Source organism: Triturus cristatus, chromosome 1_2, assembly GCF_964204655.1.
Source record: "Triturus cristatus chromosome 1_2, aTriCri1.1, whole genome shotgun sequence".
Lineage (NCBI taxonomy): Eukaryota > Metazoa > Chordata > Amphibia > Caudata > Salamandridae > Triturus > Triturus cristatus.
This window is the reverse complement of record NC_140580.1, coordinates 206,747,120-206,773,049: the sequence shown is the minus strand read 5'-3', so window position 1 is coordinate 206,773,049 and position 25,930 is coordinate 206,747,120. Positions and strand designations below refer to the sequence as shown.

At 45.7% G+C, this 25,930-nt stretch overlaps 1 protein-coding gene across 1 annotated transcript in view; it reads left to right on the top strand.

Annotated features, from left to right (window-relative positions):
• The window catches only part of PSAP (prosaposin), a 153,435-nt gene extending 128,293 nt beyond the window's left edge, over nucleotides 1-25,142 (top strand). The window contains exons 12-14 of the mRNA XM_085603468.1: nucleotides 903-983; nucleotides 23,781-23,885; nucleotides 24,163-25,142. Coding sequence (XP_085459594.1) covers nucleotides 903-983; nucleotides 23,781-23,885; nucleotides 24,163-24,198 — 222 coding nt within the window. The 3' untranslated portion in view covers nucleotides 24,199-25,142. The remainder of the gene's footprint in view (nucleotides 1-902; nucleotides 984-23,780; nucleotides 23,886-24,162) is intronic.
• Nucleotides 25,143-25,930: the final 788 nt, after the last annotated feature.

Genomic DNA, 25,930 nt, shown 5'->3' with positions numbered 1-25,930 from the left:
AAGGTTTCAAACTGTAGGACAATTTAAGAATGTACCATGATTCTCTGGTCCTGTGGCAAATAGCTGCATAAGTGTGAGTGTTTGCTTCTGTAGTTGAATATACATGTATGCTATCTTGTTGTATCAAATGCCATGTTCCAGACAGGTTTGTAGGAATAAACCTGTAGGAACTGGGTGGAGTTGTTGGATTCGACAAGTCCTGATGCAGGCGGTCCTAGAACTAGGCAGGTTTCTTAATTGGCTTTTTCTGGCCCTCTGTGTGCTACTGGGGGCATTTCAAAACCACCTCAGAATGAGGTTCTAAAGGTGCACCTGAAAAGTCAACTATTCAGGTAAAGGCACACATCTAAATTCCTTATTTACAGTAGGCGCCATTTAGATGTATTGTAATTGTTTTGTGATTAAAGATCTACACGTATATATTAACACTGTTTTCACATCTTACCTACTTGGTGGTTCTTGCCACTCCAGAAACCACATACACCTCATCAGTATTTGGTTTCAAAAGATTTGACTTCAAACTTGACTGTTTGGGTTTGCAACAGCTCAGTCTGATCAGAAAGCAGTAAACCAAACCTTAAAGGATCAGTTTTTTCGGGGTGCAGAATACATTTCTAGTATCATAACTTGAACTCTGTGTTCTAAACACATTCATCTTCTGTAGGAAAGAATGCACTTCCCTCTGTGTTTTTGGGTTGTTGGGACTGTGGTGAATGTGATGAGGGGGTGGTAGGTAGGTTAAAAAGCATTCTTTTGGATAAAGTTTGATTTAGATCTTTCTTAGTACACCAGGTTTTCAGAACTCCAGTAGTTGATGAAGCTCTCAATATGGCCCAGTTGCAAATTTTGTAAAAGCAAAGATTTTTAATGTACTATAACATTTCCTTTCCATTTTTTTGTAGTGTGACCAGTACATTGAACAGTATAGCCCACAGCTCTTGCAGTTTCTTTTGATCATGCTAGATCCCTCATTTGTCTGCGTGGTAAGTATGTTAAAGCTGTACTTTCCTGTCTCACAGTAAAGCCCAGTCAGGCAAATGAAAGTCTAAATTAGCTAGTCAGTATTGAATCTTTGAAAGGCAAATTCTTCATTTGGCAGTTAGTCTTGGACCCGATAGATTAGCAACAGTCTAGTGTTCCCGCTTTCTCCATGATATCATCTTACTTCCTAACCAGTAGTAAGATTTGTTAAATGTGTGAAATTACAGCAGCAGTCTGACTAGATTCTCTTTTTCTTTGTGTGCAGATGAACACTAAACTTTTTATAATTTGTATTCTTTATTCTCCCACCCACAAAGCTGGCACTGAACTTGATCTAGCAAAAATTGCTTTTGCTTTGCAATACTATGACTTTAGTGGAAACATTCACATTTATTATCGTGTTGCTGCACCATTCTCCCAACTAGGGATTAGATTTGGAAAAAATCTTGAGGCATGTGTGCTGCAGATACACATGCTTTGCATATTCCTGCCATCTAGTGTTTGGTCTGCATGTGTGCAAGTTGTGTTTCTTTGAAGAAGTCTTTTGCATTCACAAGGTAAGGTGACTCCTCCTTTCGGTGATAGTGCGCATGGACATCAACTCTATTGTTGAATTGTTTTCTTTCCGCCATCTTGTTCGGATGTGTAATGTTGTGCTCTGGTTCGAAACCATTCTTCGGGTTCCCCTCGGTGCACAATCCACTGTACCCTTGCCGGTATTATTGTACAAGTTTCCCTATTCTCAGCATATTGAATTAATTTGAAAGCTCCATCATCGGTCAAACATTGTGTTGGCTTCGGGCCTAGCTGCATTGGTCCAGCCTTCTGCTGATGGAACAGGCTCCGTTTCAGTTTTGTCCTCCATGCCACTCAAAGTACCCTCGCACCAACCTACATAAAGTCTAACTTGTGCCTCTCACCAGAGCACAAGGAAGAAAATTGTGTGACTTTTCAATCGTTCCGATCGAAAAAGACTACAAGATAATCTGGCTTGAAGAAGAGAAATGAGGCGACCAAGCATATAACATACCCTTAGATATATTCTGAGAAGAATCCGAACATGAAGAGGTTGAAGTGTCTGAAGCGGAAGAAGCCTTCTCTCTCCCAGAATCTGATTCTGAGTTGACTATCTAGTTGGAGTCTGAAGATGTGCCACTGGGACAGGGTGCTGTGAGTACTAAAAACCATTTACCTCACAAACTCTCTTCGACCACACATGGCTTCTGCCCTACCTCTGCCTTCAGGCCCTGGTCAGCACAGACTATGCTTGACGCCCCGCCCACTGGCCGGGCACCGAAACAACCAGTCAAGCCTTCAGGCTCAGGATAGTCTACAAAAGCCATCCTTGGAACCAAAACCTTCACCTCCGGAAGACTAGTCCGGTTCGGCACCGAAACCTTCGGCGGCAAAATCGCCTCAAACAGATTCGGGACCTTATGAAAGAAAAATTAGGCCCTACTAAGCAGAAGAATCTAGATACTGGACATATTTTGGCAAAAACACCTTCCTAAAGGAAAGTTAGTTCAGAGGGCACTAGTTATAAAATTCATCTCAAGAAAAAGGACATGGTTATATGCCCTATTCATCCTAATCTGCAATCCCATCCATCTCACCATCTTCACCACTACCACAATTGTCATGCTCCGATCCTCCTCAGACAGGGGGGGGGGGGAGGGAAGGGGGGGGATGACCAAGCCAACCAGAGGAAGGCATATGCCCCCCTCCCCCTGGAGGGTGGCAAAATAGGGGGTGTAGCCACCCCATTGAAGAGACACATTGGTCCCGACCTGTAACGCCCCTAAATTTAGTATTTAGGGGCACCACTGAACCTTGCCGCCTCAGACAAGAAACGAAGGACCAAAGAGCAGTGCTGAAGAGGCCACCAAATGACTTGGCCCCAGCTCTACCGGCCTGGCCTGACCTTGACTTGATACAGCAAAATCAGTGTATCCTGCAGCCCCAAAGAACCCAGAGGACCTGCCATGCCTTCCAAACCAGACTTTGTCCCCGGTGAACACCAGATTTGCTCACCCGCAGACTCTGGCGCCGGGCCAAATCCACGAGTGTGCACCACTCTGCACCCAACGTCCACTGCCAGAGTTCTCATGGCCCAACCCCACGAGGAAGTCTCCCAGCGATCCAGACCTGGGATCTGGTGATCTACCTCAAGTCTTCAGCCGATGCCTTCTTTGTGGAGGATCCCCACGACCGGAGCCAGTAAGAAAACCAGATGCCGAGACCTCTACACCAAATGTCCCACTGCCTTGGGTGGCCCAATAGAAATTGTCCTGGCATCCCAACTTGCCTCTCCAATCGGTGGTCCCCTCCAGAAGATCTTCGTCACCAAGCCTGCAGTGTTTGCTGCAACCTGAGAATCCCCATTGAAATCCACAGGGCACCCAATGCCAAAACTGCACCCTGCACCCAGCCTCCGCTGTGGGTGCACTTTGTGTTTTAAACCGGATCCCCTTTGCACTGAGCCGAACACCAGAAGCTGCCACCAACTGATGCTCCCTAGCACTCTGCACCTGGCTGCCCTATTGCTACTGAGGGTGCTTTAAAAATGCATCCTTGACCCTGGTGGAACCTTTTGTTCTAACCCCAGAAATGCTCCCCTCAAGACAGTTTACTTACCTCCAAAACAATAACTCCATTTTCCTCCATAGGTTTGCACTGACTGTTTTCCTCTGAAAAATGTCTACGTGTTGAGGGTGTTTTGTATTGAAACCGAAGACCGTTTTCCTAGATAAAAGGTAAGTAAAGCAGTTTCTCTCGTGTCCCAGTGTGAGATCTAGGCTTATCACACTGAGTAAGAAAAGTAATCTGAAAATTAATCATACAGTATCTACAAAGTAACTGGAAAGTAATCCACTATTTCAAAATAATTGACCTACCTATATACAAAACACTTAGCTGCACCAGGCCTGGCTTGGTTCTAGAAAATAAAACTAAATATTTTTTATACAAATAAGTGAGTTCAGTCTTTGAGCGTGTGACCATTTCTTGCATGAGTGTACAATAAACGCTTAACACTACCCTCTGCTAAAGCCTTACTGATCGCCCACTCGAACACAAATAGTGTAAGGTATCTACTTTTACCTTTGGGGTTCCACTGGACTCTGTGCACACTATACCTTACTTTGGAATAGTATATTCAGAGTCTGCTCCCTACATGGTGACAAAAGCCTTTTGATAGCTAACTGTCCAGTTTACCCTTTTGGGAATCTTCTTGGAGGGGAGTTATGTGAGGGGTGTCACAATGAATGAATGATCCATACACTTTCACAAACCTCCTGTAGTAGCCTGTCAAGCCAAGGAATGCCCTGACTTGGATCTGGGTTGTTGGAGCTTCCCAGTCCAGGATGGCCTGGATCTTGAACTGTTAAGGTTGCACTTGGCCTCCACCGCCAGGGTGGCCAAAGTATACAACTGTTCCCTGCCCTATCTGGCATTCGAATACCCTGATAGGCTTGCAGGGCTTTAAAAACCTTCACCAGGTGGATCAGGTGATCCTGCCAGGTGCAGTTAAAGACCGCACTATCCTCAAGATATGCTGCACTAAAGGCCTCAATCCAGCCAGGACCTGGTTCACCAACCTTTGAAAGGTGGCAGGGTCCTTCTTTAAACCAAAGGGCCCAACAGTAAACTGATAATGCCCATCCGATGTGGAGAATGCGGTTTTCTCTTTGGCTCCTGGGGCCATGCCAATCTGCCAGTGCCCTGCAGTTAAGTCAAAGGTACTTATATTTGGCATAACCCAATTTGTCGATCACTCATCAGCTCTTGGGATGGGGTGAGCATCTGTCCTTTTTTCATTTATTTTTTTAGTTCAGCTCAAGATACAGTATGAAAATACAGCGTAAAGCGCATAGGTGCTCGAAATATCTTCCGATTTTACAACAATTGATCATAAATACATGTCAATTTCAATTTCATAAAGCTTTATTCGGAGCTTGACAAAGTCCATAAAAGCGGATCATACATAAAACATTAATATACATAGACTATTAACAATCATAAGTCATAAAAGCTACATCCAGACAGTATAAAAGCTCTGAGAAGAAATGTAGCAGTAAAGAAGCAAACATCGGGTGGAGGATTAAATATCAGTTTCAAAGCATCTTTTACGGTTCTGACACCGAATTTCTTGAAGATAGGCTTTAAGAGATCAGTGCGATAGTTACCATATAGTGGGCAGAACAATAAAAAGTGCATAGTGCTTTGTGCTGTAGTGCCATCACAAGGGCAAGGACCACTAGGGTGTTTTTTGATAGTAGGAAACGCCACTAAGTGGTGAACAATCCCAAAGCGCAGTCTTGTAAGAACGAACCTGTGGGAGGGTCTAGTAACAAAGCTCAAATAAGGTTGATAACCCGACAGCTCACAACAGCTGTCATAGAGCATACAGGTGGATAAATTGCTACTGACCCTCAAACGTTGCTCGTACTTTAAAGACAACCAAACCGATTTCAATTTGCTTTTGGTCAGACTGTTGGCAGCATAACAGTCCTCAAATAAATTAAGACCATATATATCCTTGAAACTGTTCAATACATAATTTACCCAAGTGATCTTTAAATGATTATCAAGGGACAGACAGTCCTTGATGATGGCTCTATTCAAGGAGGTCTCCTCCTTTGCCCAAATGGCACGACACAGCAATAGAGGTCTATGGGTGACTGAATCCGAAAGATAGTGAATTCCAAGTTCCCTATGCACCAGGTGCGTGGATACTGAGATAGGCAGGCTGAGTAGCCGCTTTAAAAACAGGTTTTCCTCTACTTGTAAATTTCCAGCCGAAACATGCCCCCAGACACCTGCCCCATAAAGGGCGGTTGAAAGACACCTCATCTGGTAGATTTTCAGCATATCCCCAATCCGTCTGTCCCCTATCTTAGAAGCAAACGTAAAAACCCCGTGAGCGCATTTCGCCATTCTTGCTCTAACGTGGGTGATTTCGCTGGACCAACTACCTGTCTTGGAGAAGGAGATACCCAGATAGTTAAAAGTATCGACCGTCTGAACCCTATACCCCTCTATAAAGAAGGGATGGGGTTTTTTACGGCCCTGGCCACATTCCATGACAAATGTCTTTGATTTGTTGATAACCAGCTTCCTTTCCCCAATAAACATGGAAAACCTGTCCATGAGCCGTTAAAGGCCGACAGGGGTCCTAGAGAGAACAGCGTCGTCTGCATATAGTAAGACTGGGATATGGGCATGAAGTATAATTGGGGCATCGGCCCCCACAGTCCTTAAAGCAGAGTCAACCTCGTTGATAAAAAGTGTGAAAAGCAAAGGAGCCAATACACACCCCTGCCTGATACCACGCTTAACAGAAAACTTCGAAGTACACTCCCCACCTGGGCCAAATCGTACGCTAGAACTGAGATTAGCATAAAGCCTGGCCAGGAAATAGACGATACCCTCCGGTGCCCCCATTTCAAGTAGTGTCTCCCAAAGAATCTTATGGTTAACCATATCGAAGGCACTACTAAGGTCTGCAAAGCAGAGAAAGAGGGAACCTTTCTTGGCCATAGTGTATTTCCCAATAAGTAGTTCTAGGTTGAGATACTGTTCTACTGTGCCTCTACCCTTCCTAAATCCGTATTGGGAATTAGCCAGGATGTTATTTGTTTCTGCCCATTCTAATCTAAGAAGAAGAACCCGGCTCATAATTTTCACGGAGGAATCTAAGAGGGATATAGGGCGGTAGTTCTTGGCATCCCCCTTCTCCCCCTTCTTGTAGATAGGAATGATAGTAGATTCCTTCCAAGTAAGCGGGGCACCGAGACTTACAGCAGCATTAAATACTTTGGTCAGTAGCGGGCCCCAGATCTCAGGTTCTTTTTTATAAACCTCAACCAGCACACCATCCGGTCCCTGAGCCTTCCCTCCTTTGCTAGCGTTGATACATTTCTTAACCTCGGTAGGGGAAATATCAAGGGGAATTATTGGCCAGATCCCACCTCCAATTTCCATATGTTTATCAGAATCAAAAATCAAAGAAAAGTGAGAGACCCAACTTTCCTCACTGACATTTGCCGACAGAACAGGTGTATCCTCGTTCCTTAGAAAAGGGCTATTGACGGTAGCCCAAAATAGAGAGGAATCGGAGGTTTCAGCGGCCTGGTCTAGCTTATCCCAGGCCTCACGCTTCAATTCCGCCTCTTTTTGATACTGCTGCCCGATAAGTAACCCTAAGATGCCTAATAAGGTTTGGGTCCCTCTGTTTAGCAGCCAGTGCTACTTTAAGGCTCTTAAGGGCGGCAGTACTTGCGTGATCAAACCACCCTTTTTGCTGATTTAAATTGCCCTTGTGTTGCTTAGTAAATTTGGCTTCGATACAATGATTAATATCAACAAATTTATGCAGGATTATATCTTATCTCATTGCTTGCTAGAATAGCATCAATTTCCTCTAAACAATTTGCAATAATTGAATTGGACAAAAGATCTGCCTTCTCCCCCTTCCACCTGATTCTGGTTCCGTTGAGTCTATGGGGTTCAATGTTCTCAACTGCACATGGTTTAGGGTCTGAGTTGGCCTTCCAGAGAACCATCTCCATGGTCAGACAATTGTGGTCGCTAATTAAGTTGTCCACTACCATAGGGACTGAACACCATGGGTTAAGGCTGGAGGAGGTACAAATGAAATCAATAACAGTGTTTGCGTTTCTGCCCTTAAAAGTGGGTAGAACTTCACCAAAAACACCCCTCCCATTCCCCAAAATCTCCATATCATATGTCATCAAGATTTTGTTTAATGAGTCCCCGTATGGGTTATGTGGGAAATGGGCAGCACCATCTCCTCGACCATTTATGAAACCACAGACCCTATGGGCAGAGAATAAACGGGCAGAAATGTTGAAATCCCCCATCCAAATAAAGTCAAAAACAATATTATCTGTTACAATTTTAGCCAAAGCAGCCTCCAAGGCATAAGCTACCTGTTGCCTAGTACTATCGAAAACATTATTATAAAAGTTAATTAAAAGGATATTTCTATCCTGCTCCTTACAAAGCCATAGTATCTGGGAATGGGCCCCCACCAGAACATGTTTCTTGACAGTAAGTGGCACATCAACCGAAATCAATATCAGGAGGCCACCCTTGGCTCTTACCGAGTTACAAGCCACAGCAGGTAATTGATATGAAACCAAGCCATTATAATTGATGGGGTCCAGACTCCAGGTTTCCTGAAAACATAATTTTAAAAAGGTTGATAAAATCAAACCAACCTAAGCATTCATCCTTGTGTGATAGGCCCGCGACATTCCAGCAGGCAATAGAACATAAGCCGTAATTAACTGGGCGGACTGGGGCATTCAAAACAGACCTAACCCTTCCGGGACTAACTAGGCTATCGTGATCACAAGCCACAATAGGATCTAGATGGCTTACACCAGGATCAATAGTAATATTAGTTTGTAACTTAGGGTCCATATTAGAGCTCTTTTTACCCAAATTCAAGTCCTCGTTCCCTGCATCATCTATGGCGGGCTCCAGTCAATCATTAGAGTCAAGCCCACTTAAAGGTTGGAATCTATTAAACGTAGGGATAGCGGGGGCAGCGCACAGGTTCTGGGCTCTAGGCCTACACCAGTGGTGCTCATCAGCAGACTGAATAACAGGTTGAGTAGCATAGTCCCTATAGAAATACCCAAGGTGCCGCAAAGAAATGCATTGATCACTCACAGGGAGAGATGCGGCTTTAATCCGAACTGTAGAGGTAAGTTGGGGATTGCGGAAGTTAATGACTATACAGTCGCCTTCACAGGTCTTGCGTGATTTGCCAACCCAATTGGTTCTCCTGGTACTTAAAATATCCCTAGATAGGGCTACAGGGAAATCACACTGTCGGTGGAGCCAGTCCACAGTCTTATTCTTTAGTGACGAGTGAGATTCACCGTTTACAGGATTGCCACCTTGCCTCTTAACGGGTGGGACATTCATCAGGACAGCTACAAAAGGGGCACACGTGGGTGGCAGGTCCGGTTGAGGATTACTATGTCTGGGGATGTTAGCAGTGTGACCCGTAGAATCCCCTGAAACTGAGCTATAGGGTGGTTTAGTCAAGTCCAGCGGCTGAGAAGATGATTTGGGGACTACAGAAGACTTTCCAGTGTCATTTCCTGGTCTGCAATCGGAGCTACCTCTCCCACCCAACAATGAGACTGTGTTAGGGGGAATTAAGGAAATCTCATCAGGCACCACGATACTAGCAACAGTGTTCGCAGCAGGTCTAACCTTGGTGAGAGAGTCCAAGATGCCTCCCAATCTGACTACTTCGTCAGTGAGAGTAGTAAGTTTAGTCAATAAGGGTTTAAACAGAATATCAAACTTGGCATCTATAGCATTAATTATAAAATTATAAAATCCAACTGCTCTTTATCAAGGATGACCTTAGCTCCCTCCATTGGCATAGATTGAGATGGTAACTTTTTCTGCGGAGCGGGATCGTTTTTCTTAACATGGCGATTCCCTCCTCGCTTAGGCTGGGTGGTCTTACTAGTGTTCCTGCAAGTGCGGGTTAGTCTTTGGCTTCTAGGTACCGGCTGACATGGGGTTGTATCTGTAATAATAACTTGGCCTGATTCAGGGTCATTTGTGGGCTCCGGGATACCACCTTCCAAACTAGAGGTATCCGTTAAGGTTCCCTCATTTATGCATTCAGTGGGTAACAGATGTGTTAGGGTCCAGATCAGAAGGAATCTCTAGTGCCGGCAAGTTAGACAGGGGGGGCACCGAGCTTTGCGACCCCGGGCGGCCTAAAGATCTCCTTCGTTCTTGATTAACTTTATCGACCATCTTAACCAAGTAGTTGTCCATGGTTGAGGTCGGGACTACTGGCTTAGCCTTAGGCATAATAACTTCAGCCGGGACCTACACCCCACTACAGGTATTGCTAATACAGACAGGGAACAATATACCAATCTATCACGTTTAGAACAGTACGTACAGCCCACAAGCACCCTGATAGATTGATTAAACAACACACCGGTAGTCCGGCCAGGCCATCCCCTATCGATGAATATAATTACACAGAGAAAAATAACCCAAACTACTGCCCCCTCCTACCCCCTCCTGTCCCCTCCTGTCCCGGACTGTCCCAGACTGTCCGCCCTTTGTCCGGGCTTCGTCCTGGGCGTCCCGCGGCGCGTCCCGCGCAGCAGCTCCCTACGAAATAAATGTAGAACGCGGACCAATGGGCGTGGAGGCGGTCCTCGGCTCAGGTGCGTGCAGTCAGGGAGGAATGCACAGGCTCTTGGGAGCCGTAGTCCGTTCCGCGGCCTCTCACCCTCTTGAGATCAAGGAAGATTCCACGATCAGCTTCTCCCGCAGTACCAGGGCACCGGGTGTCAAGCGCCCCCAACGACTCAATTTAATGACATCCAGCTGTCCTGGTTATCAGTGGCATAAAAAGTCCATGAAAATTACAGGACAAAACAGTCGACATGGCACACATCCCTGTGTGCCATGCCCACCACCTACACTGCCCTGGCACACATCAGACACGCCTCTAGCTGGGTGCCCTATGCCAGTGGTGTGGGCACATGAGCATGAGCCCTGTGCCCCTACAGTACCCAGGTCCGTTCCTGGGCCCTGTAAGTGCAGTGCTGCCATTTAAGAGTACATGGTGCTGAGAGCTCGTCAAACACTAACTCCACAGCACCATAATGGCAACACTGAAGACTGAAGTTTGGTATCAAACTTCTCAACACATTAAACCCGCACTGATGCCAGTGTGGGATTTAATGTACCAAGCACCCCAGAGGGCATCTTAGAGATGCCCCCTGAAACCTAACCTACGATCCACATCTGGTCTGAGGCTGCCTAGGCTGCCACACAGCAGACATGTTGCTGGACCCCTGGGTAGGAGAGCCCCTGTACTCCTGGGCCTGCAACAATGCATATCCTGGGCGAGGTGCTAGATCTTCTCCCCCAGGATGGGCAGGGGGAAGCTTCAAAGGCATGCCGCCTCTGAGCTTTCCCCAGGCCACTGCAACCCACCACTTTGGCAGGAAGCTTGGCCGAAAACCCCAAATAAGGACATGGGATGTGCCAGCCTGCCAAACCCACCCCTCAGGTGGGGGAGGCGAGGTGAAGCACATCTCCGGGCTATCGCCATCTTGAAGATGGGGAGCCCTGCCCAATCAGGACTGGGCTACTGACCCTCTCCCACAGGAGAGGCAGGATAGGGGGTGTACCCACCCCAGGACAGGGACCCATTGGTACCTGCCCTTCACCTACCTGTAACGCTCCTAAATCTAGTAATTAGGGGCACCCTGAACCTTCCTTCCCCAGATTGTGTAATACAAAGAAGAGCAAGAAGAAAGACCTGCCCTGCAGCTGCTAAGAACAGGAAGACACCAACTGCTTTGGCCCCAGCCCTACCAGCCTGTCGACCCTCGAACCTGCTCCTGCTCCAACCCGTCATCTCTTGTGGCCAGCAACCTCACACACCCCGGAGGACCTGGCTACCTTTTTGGCTCTAAGCCCCTGGGACTCCCATGAGTAGAGGTTCTACTCAAAATCTACTTCTAATCCCTGGCATCAGCCCAGAACCGCGAACCCTTCACATTCTGCACCTGCCAAGCCTGGCCTGTGCTGGGGTGAACAAAGACCACGAGGACGACCCCACTGCGACACTGACCCTGAGTCCGGCACCCAAGGACTTCCCTCGATGCTCCTGACGACTCCTGCAGCCTCAGAACCAGGTGTCCCCCCAACTGCGATCAGAGGGTAAGATTTCCTGACACCAAAATGCACCCCAGCGCCCAGTGGCCCCCTGTGCCCAACTACAGGGTACCTACCTATCCTCCAACTACCAAACTTACCTCTCGAAGTGGTGGTGGCACCTGAAGAATCTTCGTCCCAGAGCTTGCAATCTTTTTCTAAATCGGAGCTTTCCCATTGAAATCAATTGAGTGCCTGAAGGCTCAAAAGCACCCAGCCACCCGAGTGGCCCTGGCAGTGCACCCTCTACACCTATTTACTTCCCCATTTGCCCTGAGCAAGTGACCAGGAGCCCAGCTCCCACAGCCGCGTGGACTGCTAGTCAGCAGCCACCAACCGAGGCCCCCCCTGCCTCCCATATGTTAACATTGGGCCTAACTCTCTGCACCCGGCTGCCCCTGTGCCGCTTAGGGTGCAACTGTACCTACCTGACCCTGGGAGACCCCGGAGTCTATGCCCAGAACCTTAACTCTGCCAGTCGAGTACTTACCTTAGTCGATAACTCAATTTTCTCCATAGGGTAACATTGACTGGCTTTTCCTGAAATTTCTTCTAAGTGTGGACTTTTCAACACTTAATATTCACCAAAAATCAGCCGAGTAACAAACGAAAATACTCACCTGCTATCAGGTGATCTCCCAGTGCTGGATCTTGGTGCCCAGCACTGACTCAAAGATATTCACAACCGTACTTGCCAGTAACCCAATTTTCTCCCATAGGAAATCATTGACTGTCTTTCTGTGAAATTTCTTCTAAGTGTCGATTTCTGCAAACTTTAAAATCTTTAAAAATTGTGAAAACGTAATTACTTACCTGTTTTGGATAAAGGTCCAGTACTGAGTCTAGGCACCCAGTACTGGATTACAAAAGTAACGAACATACTATACCTGCAACTTGAATTTTCTTCCATAGGGAATCATTGACTGTTTCCTATGAAATATTTTCGTGTCAACTTTTAAAATAGCAAAATATTGTCTAGAAATCATAACAATAACTAAGTCGACTTTTATCACTTTATTCTAAGTACTGACCCAGGACTAAATCTAGGATCCAGTCCTGGAATCCCAAAAGTAATCTGTTGCAAACACCTTGAAACTTCCTTTGAACTCCATGCATGATTATGTTTAAAATTGTTGCCTATTGCAACCACTTTGTTTTTTTTTTTGTGACCTCATTTTGCCCTTGGAAGGTCACGTAGGAGCTCTAGGAGAGAAAAATGAACGACACTGTCGCAGATAAACTGGTAACGCCATCGCCGACTGGAATGGCACTCAGTATTATTCAAACTCTCCAAAGAATGCACCACAAGATATTTAGCCATATAGGAGCAATGTTGCTGCTATTAAATGCCCATTGTAAATCGGGGAAACCATGATTTTGGGTATATCTAGGAAGGAGAGCAGACCAATCAGCGTTAATCATCGAACAGTGGGGGGGGGGGGGGAACCACACCTAGGACCAGTTCAAAAGGTGCCAGAAATCCTGTTTTTTGGGGTTACCAGATCTTGCTAGGTCGATTTTAGACGTTCGCAGTACTGATGTACGCCAATCTAACAAAGTGGGAGGCAGTGGTTCCTTCCATTTCCTGCAAATCTCTCTTCTTGCTAGTAGAATACCATAAAACAAGAGTTTTTTTAACAGGACCTTGGACTTCCAGTGATGTTCCAAAAATTACGAGCAATGCGTTGATTGAGATTTGATACCCCACAGATATTGTCAAAGTACTGATGGCGTCCCAAAAAGGTAACAACAATGGGCATTCATAGACCATATGTAGGTCAGAGGCTGCTAGCAACCCGCACTTAGGGCATGCCACAGTGGATTCAGTGGAAAATTTCGATAACCGCTGTGGGTACGCAACCACGCCAGCTTCACTGTATCCCACAAGATCTTAAAGGAGGAGTACCAGATATTCTCAAGATCTTTTCCAGGAAAAGAGGAGCTCCACAATGTCTCGGGTAAGACAAACTCCCCGTCGACCTCTTCTAGTAACAAATTATACCAGAACGAAATCTCCTTAGGTACAGGAGGTTTGTCCATCATCAGGGTCAATATACTGCTATTGCCACCTATTTGGAATCTGCCCCTAACAGAGCTCTGAGTGTGGGCCCAACTCGCCATCTGTAGGTATTTGAATTTAGAGAGACCCAACCCCACTCTAGCTAATGTGGTCCCAAGGTAGCAAGACACCGTCTAAAAAAAGATCTCCCCAAACCTCCAGGCCAGCCTCTTTCAAGGGTGTTGCCAAACTATCAAGGAGCCACGCCGGGCAGCCCGGAGAGTCCCACAGTGGCGACCTACTTGCAAAATAACCCACCTTTATTGCACCTCTTAATTTGACCCATGTTTTTGTGAAACCCAACAATCTTCAACATAACCTTTTTAAAAAACTTAGGATCCCCAAATTTAAGCAAAAAACCCTGCTGGCCTACTCCTCCTCTCAATAATGCCGCAAACATGCTACCTATCCCCACATTTGTCGGCATCCTAAGCAGCATCATTGCATGGGAAAGTTGAAAAGCCCAATCGTATAGTTGTAAATCAGGTGCGGCTAGACCCCCCCCCCCCCCCCCCCTTTCTCTACGTCGCCTGATCTTCTTCCATGCTATCCGAGGTATGTGATCATTCCAAATAAAAGAACTAATGTGCCCTTGCAACTTTGTTAAAATAGAGGGTTCAAAATACAACGGAATAGTGTTAAACAAAAAAGATTTGGGGTAAAATGAACATTTTAACCAAATTAGCTCTACCCAAAATGGAAAGAGCGAAGACCAAGACCTCCATAAGCTTTCTGCAATCTCTCGTCACAATGTCTAGGTTCAGCGGTACGATTTTATCTATGTCCCCAACGATGGTGAGTCCGAGAACGCATAGAACGACTTGGCCGGGCCCCTGCCACTGGCTCAGCCTCATTCCACAGCATCATCTGTTTTGGATGTATTAATCTGGTATCCAGACATCTCACCATAGTCCTGGGCCTGTGTGATAACTGCGGGTAGTGCTGTACTCGGATCTGAAGAGAAAAAGAGAATGTCATCCGCGTACAGGGTTACCTTCCTCTCCCATCCCCCATAGATAAAAGGCTTGATGTTAACATCGTCCCTCAGCCGTTGGGCAAAGGGCTCGATGTATAAGTCAAATAGGAGAGGGGAGAGTGGGCAGCCCTCCCTGGTGCCCCGAGTGATATTAAAAGGGTCTGACAATTCACCATTGACCAACAGGGAAGCTGTGGGATTCCGATACAGCAAACTAACCGCCCCACGGAAACCTTCACCAATGTTGAACTTCTCCAAGACCCCCGACAGTAATGTCCAGTTCACCCTGTCGAAGGCCTTGGTGGCATCCAACGTGATAACAGCTAAGGGCAAGGAATCCGTAGTCGCCATGTCGATGGCACCCATCAGATCATAAGTCAGCTCAAAGAGCTGGCGGCCCTTCACAAAGCCTCGTTGCAACCACTTGTAACTTACTACAAAAGTCAATTGCATATTGCTAAAGTATTTATATAAAGCATGTCATTCTGAGAGTATATTTTAATACATATTGTTGGTTCTAAGATAAAACAAACATGTATATATTTGTTATATATAAACCATTGGCCTAGAGTTGTTATTGAATGTGTGAGACCATTTGCTGACTGAGTGTGTGCAACAAATGCTTTACACTGTCCTCTGATACTGCCTTACTGCTCGACCAAGCTACCACTTTAGAGAGTAAGGTTATATCTAACTTTAGCCTCTGCCAAACCTCTGGGGACTGTGGACTCTGAACACCCTGTACCTATTTGGGAACAGTATATACAGAGCCACTTTCTCACACATATTGTAGTTTAAAATTCCATAGCGCGGTCTTTACAGAATATAGCTATTTTTATATTGGACAGTCTACCAACAGTCATGACACTAAACCCGGATTAATTTCCTATGTAGTTCAAACGTTTCTCAATCTTTCTGGATAATCCTGATCTTAATACAGATCTTCTCTCAAATTCTTTAACTTTAATAAGTTTTGCTCTCCATTCTTGAAAGGAAGGTATCTTATTGCTACGCCAATTTTGAAGGATTAAAGATCTTGCTACTAAGGCAGATATAAGCATTCTTCTTGCATTTTGTTTAATATCCTGTTTGGATCCCAGGACTGCAATATATTTATCAACCGTGATGAAGTGATCTATACTAATTCTAAACAACTTTTTAATTTCTTCCCAAAGAGCATCTGTCTTGACACAGTTGAGACCTCTATATCCACACAGAACCTCATGTTAGAGGCATATGAGCTGTAGATCACATGCTCTGCCATCTAGTGTTGGGTCCGAATGTTTGCAAGTTGTTGTTCATCAAAGTAGTCTTTCCAGTCACGAGGTAGGGGAGTCCTCCTTTCGGTGATAGTGCGCATAGATTTCCCTTCTGGGGATCCTGCTGGTGCCCAGGTCTACCAAGTAGGTGATCTCACTTTTCTTTAAGATGGGGTAAGGACCACTCCATGTATCTTGGGGGGCCCTTGGTGTCACAGGCTCCAAAACCCGCTTCTTTTACCCTGGCTGGAATTCCACCTGTGCAGCTTTTTGGTCATACCAGAGCTTCTGACTGGCCTCAAGATTTATGGAAGCTTTTTTCAGGTATTCTTCCATTCTGTACCTTAGGCCTTGTACATAGTCCACAATAGCCTGTTTGGGTTCTTGGAGAGGCTTCTCTCAACCTTTAAGACAGAGTGGTCCCCTAACAGGATGGCCAAACGAGTTCAAAGGAAGACAACGCTACTCCCTTCTGAGGATCCTCCTTCTAGGTGAAAAGCAAGCATGGCAAGAGGTAATTCATTTGACTTTTCAGTTTTCACTAGTGGGTCCCCCTAGGCCTAAGCGCCTCACCTGGTAAGGGTCGAGTTCCATGGGCTCAGTTCCCTCTGGGCTGCCATGACCTCCCCCTGAGGAGATGGGGTCCTGAACCTTTTGCTGTTCAGAAGCTGGTTTCCCGGTCTTCTTACATTTTCTCTTGGAAGGTTGAACCATTCTTTCAGGCTCCAACACTTCTTTTTCACCCTGTTTTTGTGTCTGTGCTCTAGTCTTGACGCACACAACCTAAAGGATGTCCAGAATTGCTGCATGGGTTTTCAATTCTACCTGTTTTCCAGGTCCTTTCCAAGCAGACGGGCAGCTGGACGTTTTGGAGAGACCACGGTTTCAAGCCAGTAACCCTCCCCAGTGTAATAGTACCATAGACATGGCATGGTTAGTAGTAACACTGTCAGCGTTGGTGACTGGATAAGACTTTCCACATGGGTATTGCTCTGAGGAAACCAGTGCATCTCTCCCCATTACGACACTGGCACTTGTGTCCCTCAGGGCTTCTATCCTAGTCCCATTTATCCAGGGGTATTGCAAAAACTTCATTAATTTGGGAGGCCTCCCATCTAAAGTGGCAAATTGAACTTCACCCTCAGTGACTAGAACTGCTTCAGTGTGAACCCTGATTTGCTCTGGGCACACTGATCTCTCCTTCCCCCCCCCCCCCACCTGGAGATTGGCTACACCACTACTAACTGGAGGAAGACTAGGGGTCGACTTGTTGGGACAAGGAGCATCTCCAGTTAAGTGTCCCAACTTCTTACAGTTGAAAGTTCTTCCCTTTGTACCAACCATTGGACTGGGAAGAGTTGTGTTCCACCCTTCAGAGCAGGTTTTTGTTTGTTGAGGGGGAAGGGGGTCACCCCATTTCCCCTGGCGAGTTTTGGTCACACCTTTCTTTTGGTCACCCCCAGTGGTCGGCCCTTTTCCCAATTCTTGGGGAGAAATTGGACCTAGGTCTACCAGATATTGATGCACCTTCTCATTAGTGAAATTACTCAATGTTTACATAAAAAGATTGTAAATTCCATTGAAATCATGCACATTATGTCCAGTTAGCCATCCATCTCGTGTCTTAACTGAGTGGTCTAGGAATTCAATCCAGGTCTGGTTTTGGGTTGTGAGCCCCCCTGAATCTAATCCTATATTCCTCAGTCGTGAGCTCAAAGCCCTCAGTGTTCCTCATGAGGTCATAAGACTTCGCATCTGTCCCTGCAGTTACCAGTGAAGAGTTCACAAAGGAGTGCCTCAAATCCCCCGCCCCCCCGTGTAACTTCCTAGCTTTTCTCATTTCACAAGCTCTCTCAAAAGCTGTGAACCATTTGGTGATGTAATCACCCTCCTCAAAATTGGGAACAATCCCTTTGCGATTTTGGGATCAGAAGATTGCTCTATGTCCTTATTAATTAAGTTAATGTGCCCCCCCCCCCCGCCCCCCATTAATGCGAGCCACGTCCAGCTAGGCTCGTTTTCCAGAGCCAACCTCACAAAGAGGTTGGTCTCCTCATTGAGGCTGTCCTCAAACGACTCCGAAGCACCTCGACCCACCTGTGTGGCATCTAGGTGCTGTGAGTTGTATTCTTGGCGTCAGGGGCCCTGTTCTCCCTAGGAAGTAAAGGGGGGGGGGCGAGTTATCCTCATCCTCTTACCCACCTGATAAGTCTTCACCTTGCTCATACCAATGTTTCTTATCATACCTTGCCAACAGCCCCTGGAGCCTTTGTTTGGAGGAATTGCACCCCATATTAATGTTTAAATTTTCATAGAGACCTTAACTCCCTAAATTCTTAGTGGAGAGAAGGGGTGAGGTCGAGCTACTCAGCCATGTTATGTCATTAGCTATATTTTCACTGAAAGCTGGGTTCTTAAAAGCCGTTTTTACAAAACCATTCAAACCCTTCTTACCCCTAACTATAGTGAGTTTTTTATTTTTCTAAAACATTCTAAAGGGTCTTAACTAATGCCCTAAAGACTCTTTAGAAATTTGGAAAAAATTGCCAATTCCTAAAATCCAGAATTCTAAAGACTATTTAGGAGTTCTGTTGTGTGATCAGGTGTTGACCAAGTCAGTCCAACAAATGCAAAGTTGTAGAGCCCACCGCTGAGCCACCAATGTAGGAAGCTGGCTGTGTGCACACTATATATGCTATACCAAAGTAATGTAGAGTCCAGTGGATCCCCAAAGGTAAGCAGAAGCTCAATGTAGGAAGCTTGCTCTGTATATACTATACAGTAAAGTATAGTGTGCAGAGTCCTGTGGAACCCATAAGGTAGGCAGAGGTCAAAGTAGATAGCACCTCACTCAATTTGTGGCAGTGTGGGTGAGCAGTAAGGTTTTATCGGAGGGTAGTGTTAAGCATTTGTTGTACACACTCAGGCTAGAAATGTCATACACTCAGACCAATTTGTTTGTATCAAAAATATTTAGGTTATTTCTAGAACCAAGCCAAGCCTGGTGCAGGTAAGTGAAGTAATACTTATCAATTTCTTATTCAGTGAATTAAACTTGAATGCAGGTTCAAATGCAGTTGGCTGATTTACAGGTAAGTCAACAGTTCAAAATTACTTTTCAGTTACTTTACAGATTACTACGCACATTACTACTTGGATTACTTTGAGTTACTTTTGCTAACCAGCGTGATATGGCTAGATATCACACTGGGACATCTACTGGAATAAGGTAAGTAAGTGTTCGAGGCATGTGAACTGTAGATGACTTGCTTTGCATACTCCTGCCATCTAGTGTTTGGTCAGGATGTTTGCAAGTTGTTTTTCTTCGAAGTCTTGCAGTTTTTCGAGATTTCATGCAAACCAGCTCCACACAGACTTTTCAAATAAAAACAGTCCATGCCATCCTATGGGAGGAAAGTAAGTACTTTGCTGTGGGAGTTGGTATTCTGGGGTTAGCGCCAGCATTCCTCCATGGTCAAGGATGCACTCTTCAAGCATCCTCAGCGGCACTAGGGCGGGATGGGTGCAGAGTGCTGAGGCCCCATGTTATCCAATGGGGGATAGGGGACCTCCGGTTGGTGGCTGCTCACGGGCAGCCACAAGTTTGTGGGAGCCAAGCTCCTGTTAGGCTCAGGGTTAGCACACAAAGTACACCCGCAGCGGCACTGGGGCAGCTAGGTGCAGCGTGCGGTTTTCGCATTGGGTGCCTTGTTGATTTCACTAGGGATTCTCCTGTTACAACCAATACTGCAGGCTCTGGGACGGAGATATTTTGGAGGCGACCACCGGTTGGGATGCTGAGGTGCCATCGGTATGGCCACCCAAGGCCAGGGGACGTCTGGTGCAGGTCCAGTCGCAGTCTGAGGGATCCTCCAGAAAGGGGCTGCAGGCCTTTATTGGAGATTTGAGGCAGGTCAGATCACCAGTTCTCCGGTTCGGATCGCTGGGTAGACCTCCTCGTGGTGTTGAGGCACTCTTAACTTTGGCCTTGGGCGTCTGGTGAAGACTCGTGGATTTGGCTGGAGCCAGTCTGTGGGTGAGCATATCCAGTGCTCACAGGACAGTCTTGGTTTGAGAAGGCAGGGGTGGTCCTCCAGGTTCTTCGGGGCTGCTAGCTGCAGGACACACGGGATTTCGCTGGAGCAGTTTTGAGGTGGGGGACTGGCCAGTAGGGCTGAGGCCTAGTCAGTGATTGTCCTCTTCTTAGTTCAGCACGGTTTCTTCGGTCCTTCTCGTCTGTCTGCAGAGATTAGCTTAGGGTTGCCCCTAAATAATTTAAGGGTGTTCCAGGTAGGAACAGGTCTGGACCAATGGGTCACTTGCTTGGGTTTGGTGCACCACCTATTATGGCACCCTCCAGTGGGGGGAGGCATGTCTCCCTCCCTGGTTGACTGGGTCCCCCATCTGCAAGATGGGGACAGTTGTACTTCACCTCGCCTCCCCCACGTGGGTGGTGGGTTTGGCAAATGTGGGTACACTTCCCTTCCTCCCTTGGTTTTGCCGCGGATTCTCCTGCCTAAAGTGGGGGGTCAGAACCGGTGGAGGCCAGTTACTGGGAGCAGCAAATGGCCTGGGGAAGCTCACAAAGGCGACAAGCCTTTGAGGCTTCCACTTCGTGGACTCTGCCCATCCTGGGAAAGGGGGCTTGGCACCCATCCTGGGAAAGGAGGCTTGGCACCTCGTGCCAGAATGTGCATGGTTTCAGACCCCCGAGAGCAGCAGGCTCTCAACCCAGGGGTCCAGAAACCTGTCTGCTGGTGGCAGCTGGCAAGCAGCCACTCAGCCAGGACACGAGTTAGGGCGTTTTTCCGGGGGCATCTCGAAGATGCTCTGAGTGCATTTTTCATTAAATCCCACACTGGCATCCGTGTGGTTTTAATGTGCTGAGAAGTATACCAAGCTTCCCAGTTTTCAGTATAGCCATTATTGTGCTGTGGAGTTCGTAATGACAAACTCCCAGCACCATATGCTCTTAATGGCATTACTGCACTTGCGTCTTAAGAATTGGTTTAAACACTGTAGGGGTACAGGGGTCATGCACCTGTACCCTCACCACTGGCATAGTGCACCCAGTTAGAGGGGTGGCTTACCTATGGCAGGGCAGTGATTTGTAGGCATGGCACACGAGGATGTGTGCAATGTTGACTTCACTTTGCAGGCTGCGTGTTTTAGTGCAGAACAATGTCAGTGTGTGTGTAAAGGTACAGGGCCTCTAAGGGTGACACGAAGTGCTGCAACCCTTAAAGGCCTTCCCTGGCCACAGTACCCTTGGTACCATTTACAAGGATTTACATGGGGCCAAAGAGTGCCAATTGGTTTTCGTATCAATGCAGTTTAGGGAAAGAACATAGGCCCTGGATACCTGGTTGGCAGGAACCCAGGGCACACTCTGTCAAAGTACATCAATAGTTTGACAAAGTGGGGGTAACCATGCAAAAAGAGGGCACAAGCATGCAAAGAGGGCACTTCCTCACACCAAAGTAGATAATACTGTACTCTATTTGTAGTAGTGTGAACAGTAAGGCTTTATCAAAAGGTAGTGTTGAGCATTTATTGTGCACACAGGCAAATGACTGAACTGACCAACTTGTTTTGTATAAAAATATTAGTTGCATTTTATTTCTAGAACCAAACCAGGCCTAGTACAGGTAAGTGTAAAAGTACTTTGCAAGAATAACGCCGTTAAATACAGTTTGAATGCAGTTGGATTGGTTACAAGTAAGTCACTTCATAAACAGTTGGAATTACTTTTCAGTAATTATTGAAATTGCTTTTCAGATTACTTTTTAAGTTACTTTTGCTACTCAGTGTGATATGCCTAGATATCAAACTGGGACATTTCCTAGATAAAAGGGCAGTAAATTAGTTTTTGTAAGTATGCAGTTTCATAAGGTTTCATACAATTTATTTCCACCTCCACACTTGGGAACATTTTTCACAGAAAATCAGTCAATGCAGCCCTATGGGAGGGGGGAAAAAAGTTATCGGTTTAGAGGCAAGTACTTAGTTTTGGTACTTGGTTTTTTGGGGGTTAGAACAAGGGTTCCCCCAGGGTCAAAGATGTACTCTCAAAGCACCATCAGCGGCACTAGGGTGGTCGGGTGCAGAGTGCTGATGCCCAGTGTTATCCAATTGGGGGATAGGGGGCCTTCTGTTGGTAGCTGCTCACAAGCGGGCCACAAGGTTGTGGGAGCAAAGCTCCAGGACTTAAGCTCAGGACAAATGGGGGATCTGATTTAGCACCCAAAGTGCACCCACAGGGGTGGCATGGGTGCTGTTTTGGCATCTGGTGGGCTGTTAATTTCAACGGGTATTCTCCGTTTTGAACAAACACTGCATGTTCGGGCACCAAGATCTGCTGGAGGCGACCACTGGTTGGGATGACGGGACACCGTCTGTTGGCCACCCAAGTCTGTGGGGCGTTTGGTGCAGGGATCTCTTTTGGCATCTGTTTTTTTTACCCCTGCTCTGTTCGCAGTCGGGAAGAACATAGACCCTGGGTACCTGGTTAGCAGGAACCCAGGACACACTTAGTCTAAGAGCATCAACATCAGGCAAAAAGTGGGGGCAGCAATGCAAAAAGAGGTACTTTACTACTGTCCTATTGTCTAAGATGGAAGTATGTCTGGCTGAGGTGGAATTGGCAGTGTTGTGTGTACTGAGGTCGGGAGGATGTCTTGGGACTATCGCCAAAGTTTTGGGGGAGCCCCTGAGCAATGTGGAGCCTCTGAGCAATGTGGAGCCTTGAGGGGGAGTTAGGTGCTGGTGGACCGGTAACTGGGATGGGGGTTCAGATAGCTGGACTGTTGAGGGTAGCACTGGTGTGCTGTCACAGGTTTCATTTTCTTGCGGTGCGTAGCCCAAGTTTGCAGCACCTGAGGTTTTAGACACCACTTTGGGAGATGTGTTAATTTTTCCATTAATCCTCTGTTCGTAAGTTTTAATATGATGGACTATATTTAGGTCTTTATGGTCCCTCAGCTGTAACACCCCCTTCTGCACCCCCAAATGAACAGTGTCCAGACACACCAGAGCACATGGCCTTTGGAAGTCTGCAATATTTTTACTGATGGGAATGTAGTTTACTTTTAGATCACCATTCTTTGAGGAGAATTGGTCGATATCGACTTTCTGGTGTTTTTAGGTATCAGTTTGACAGTAAAATTCCTCCAGAAGTAGATGTTTGATCTCTAAAAGGCACGCCTGAAGTGGATCTCCACCCATAGTTTAGGGTACCTGCTTCCGCTTCATACCATGCTATGGTGACTGGCTGTGGCATCTGATTGCAGTAATTTGATGATCGGGCATTTTTAAATGCACCTCTGGTTGGATGAGTGCCTTCCTGGTTCTTGTAAAATCCGACCTGTCCACAAACTAACTTTGCCTTTCATGTGGATATTGTGTTCATTTTGCATAGGACCGTATAGGCTAGCGGACTTGCATTTGATATACCCCAATTCTTTACAGTAATTGAGGTTTCCTAGAAGAGCGTTCTTGTGCAGGGCTGATGAGTCATCCTTCTAGTCTTCGGCTGTAGACCCCCTCCTTTGCCCCCACACCTCCCCCCCCCCTCCCCCCCCCCCCCTCCCTATTGTAGCAGTTGGGCGTATTGTTCGAATAGAGCTTTGGTCTGCAAGTAGTTGTGAGAGCTTGATATTAATCCTGTGTACGTTATAAAATACATTCGTGTGAGGTTTATATTTTTGGATATAGCTTTATCATTCTCTGCAAACTGAATTTTTGTTTATTCTCTTCTACATCACAGAAGGTAGGAGCATGTGAAAGCTCAGCACATCTTTTGGGAACAAAGGAATGCACCTATGGTCCAAGCTACTGGTGCAAGAATATGGAGACCGCAACTACCTGTAATGTGAGTTACCAAAGCTGGGTCAAATAGTATGAAATGTCATTCGATGCTAGCTTGTCTGTTTCACTGGTCATTTTGAGACTAGCTGTCACTTGGCGCTTACATTACCCATTTTAATTGCCTAGAACAAGTGATAATTTTTAGATCTATGCGATTATTCCATACAGTACATTGTCTGATAACTTGAGGCAGATTAGAAGTCTTGAGCAGTGTTTATAGCATTCATATTTGCATATACTTGTATTTATTTTTCTTTATAATTATCGCTCTGTTTTTACAGGCCGTAGAACACTGCAAACGTCATGTTTGGAACTGAGATGCTCATTTCTCCTCATGCTGCTGCTAAGGGTTGCCAACGTTCCTGCAAATGCTACTTTTAAAGAACTACAGCGTAATATTTCATGTTGTACTAATTTCCTCATATGTAAATCTTGGTTGTGGTTAGCTCTTATACATTACAAATTTGCAGTCTAATGTGGATGTTCCATGATACCAATGGGGAGACCTTATTGGGTGCTGCAGAAGACTGCCTCATTTTTAAAAATAAGTGCAGTCTGTGTATTTTTAGACGTGATTGTGTTACTGGAAAGGTTGTTTTAATCTTTGCCACAAATTACGCTAAATCAGACTAGCCACTGTCTATCTAAAGGTGTCTTCTGAGTTTTGCTTCTATAATTGAAGTACTTGAGAAAGTAATACCGGAGTATTGTTTCATAAAGAAACATATCTTACATTGTATAATCCTAACAGGTGGGCGTTGTCTGTAAACTGATTTTAACTACGATATGAACCATTAGATTATTTTTTCTTTAATCTCTGTAGCTTTTCTGCCACTATAGCTTTTTCAGTGTTCTGTCTGCAGTCCGTTTGATTAATAAGTTGATATAACTCCTGTTTTTGTAATGCCGAATTTAATTAACCACTTGACAATCTTTCTTTTTGTTGAGTCCTAACCGGGTCCACTTTCTGTAATTATTGCTTTTTGGTAGGAACTGTTTTAGCTCACCTATTGAATTTCGGAAGGAGGCCATCCTTTTGAGCAATCTGTTTATAAATCAAATCTTGTGACGCAATCTTCAAATTGTCCCACATCTACATCTATGTACTCTAAACCAAAAAGCTAATTTGTGAATTGCTGAACCCTGTAAAATTGAATCTGCTGTGTCTTGCCTTAGCCTGTGTGTTTTTCTTGGGAAGAATATAATGTAATGAAGTTTTGATTTTGCACTGAAGTTGACTTAATAAAATATTTTAAACCCATGACAAATGTAAAGGTTTTCTGCAATAATTCAGACTTCACTCGTCTCTTCACAACTGAACATTTTCTGTGTTAATTGACAGCAACTTTTTAACTTCTAGTCCATATGTGGTGCAAAATTGTTATCCCTCCAGGTTATTGCCATATGGTACATTATTGACACAAGCCGGAACCAAGTACACTCTAGTGTCCACTGGTCTGTGGTTCTGTTTGAAGCTGCTTTTGCACAGGAGCTTTTGGTGTGCACCAAACCAGAGAACAGACCGTTTCAAGAGCTAAAGTAACTATAGATTGTGCTTAAAAGTTTTTGCTTCCTGGAGCATTCTTTGCATGTCTATCTCTTAGAACACTTCAATGCAATATTTCAAATTATGACTTTCAGCATAGAAAACTGTTTGTTGCATTTGCTGCTGTAGATGCACATTCTTTGCATACTCCTGCATCTAGTGTTGGGCTCGAACATTTGAAAGCGGTTTTTGTGTGAAAGGCTTTTGAGTCATGGTATAGGCTTTGACTCCACTCTTAGTTGGATATGCACATGGGCACCAACATAACTTTGGATTTTTTTTTTCCTGCAATCAGGTTTGAACATTCGCTGAAGGGGCACAGATTCAACTTGTTCCCTATTTCCTTCGGGCTCACAGTCAAACCTACAATTGGAAAACGTTTGCAATCCATGCTCTTCTCAGTGATACCTTTCAGAGACCAGTGCCTGTCAACCAACCCCCAACTGCTCTTTGGGGCTGCGTACCCTCTCGAACTACTTTGTGGAGAATACACATGGGGTGGC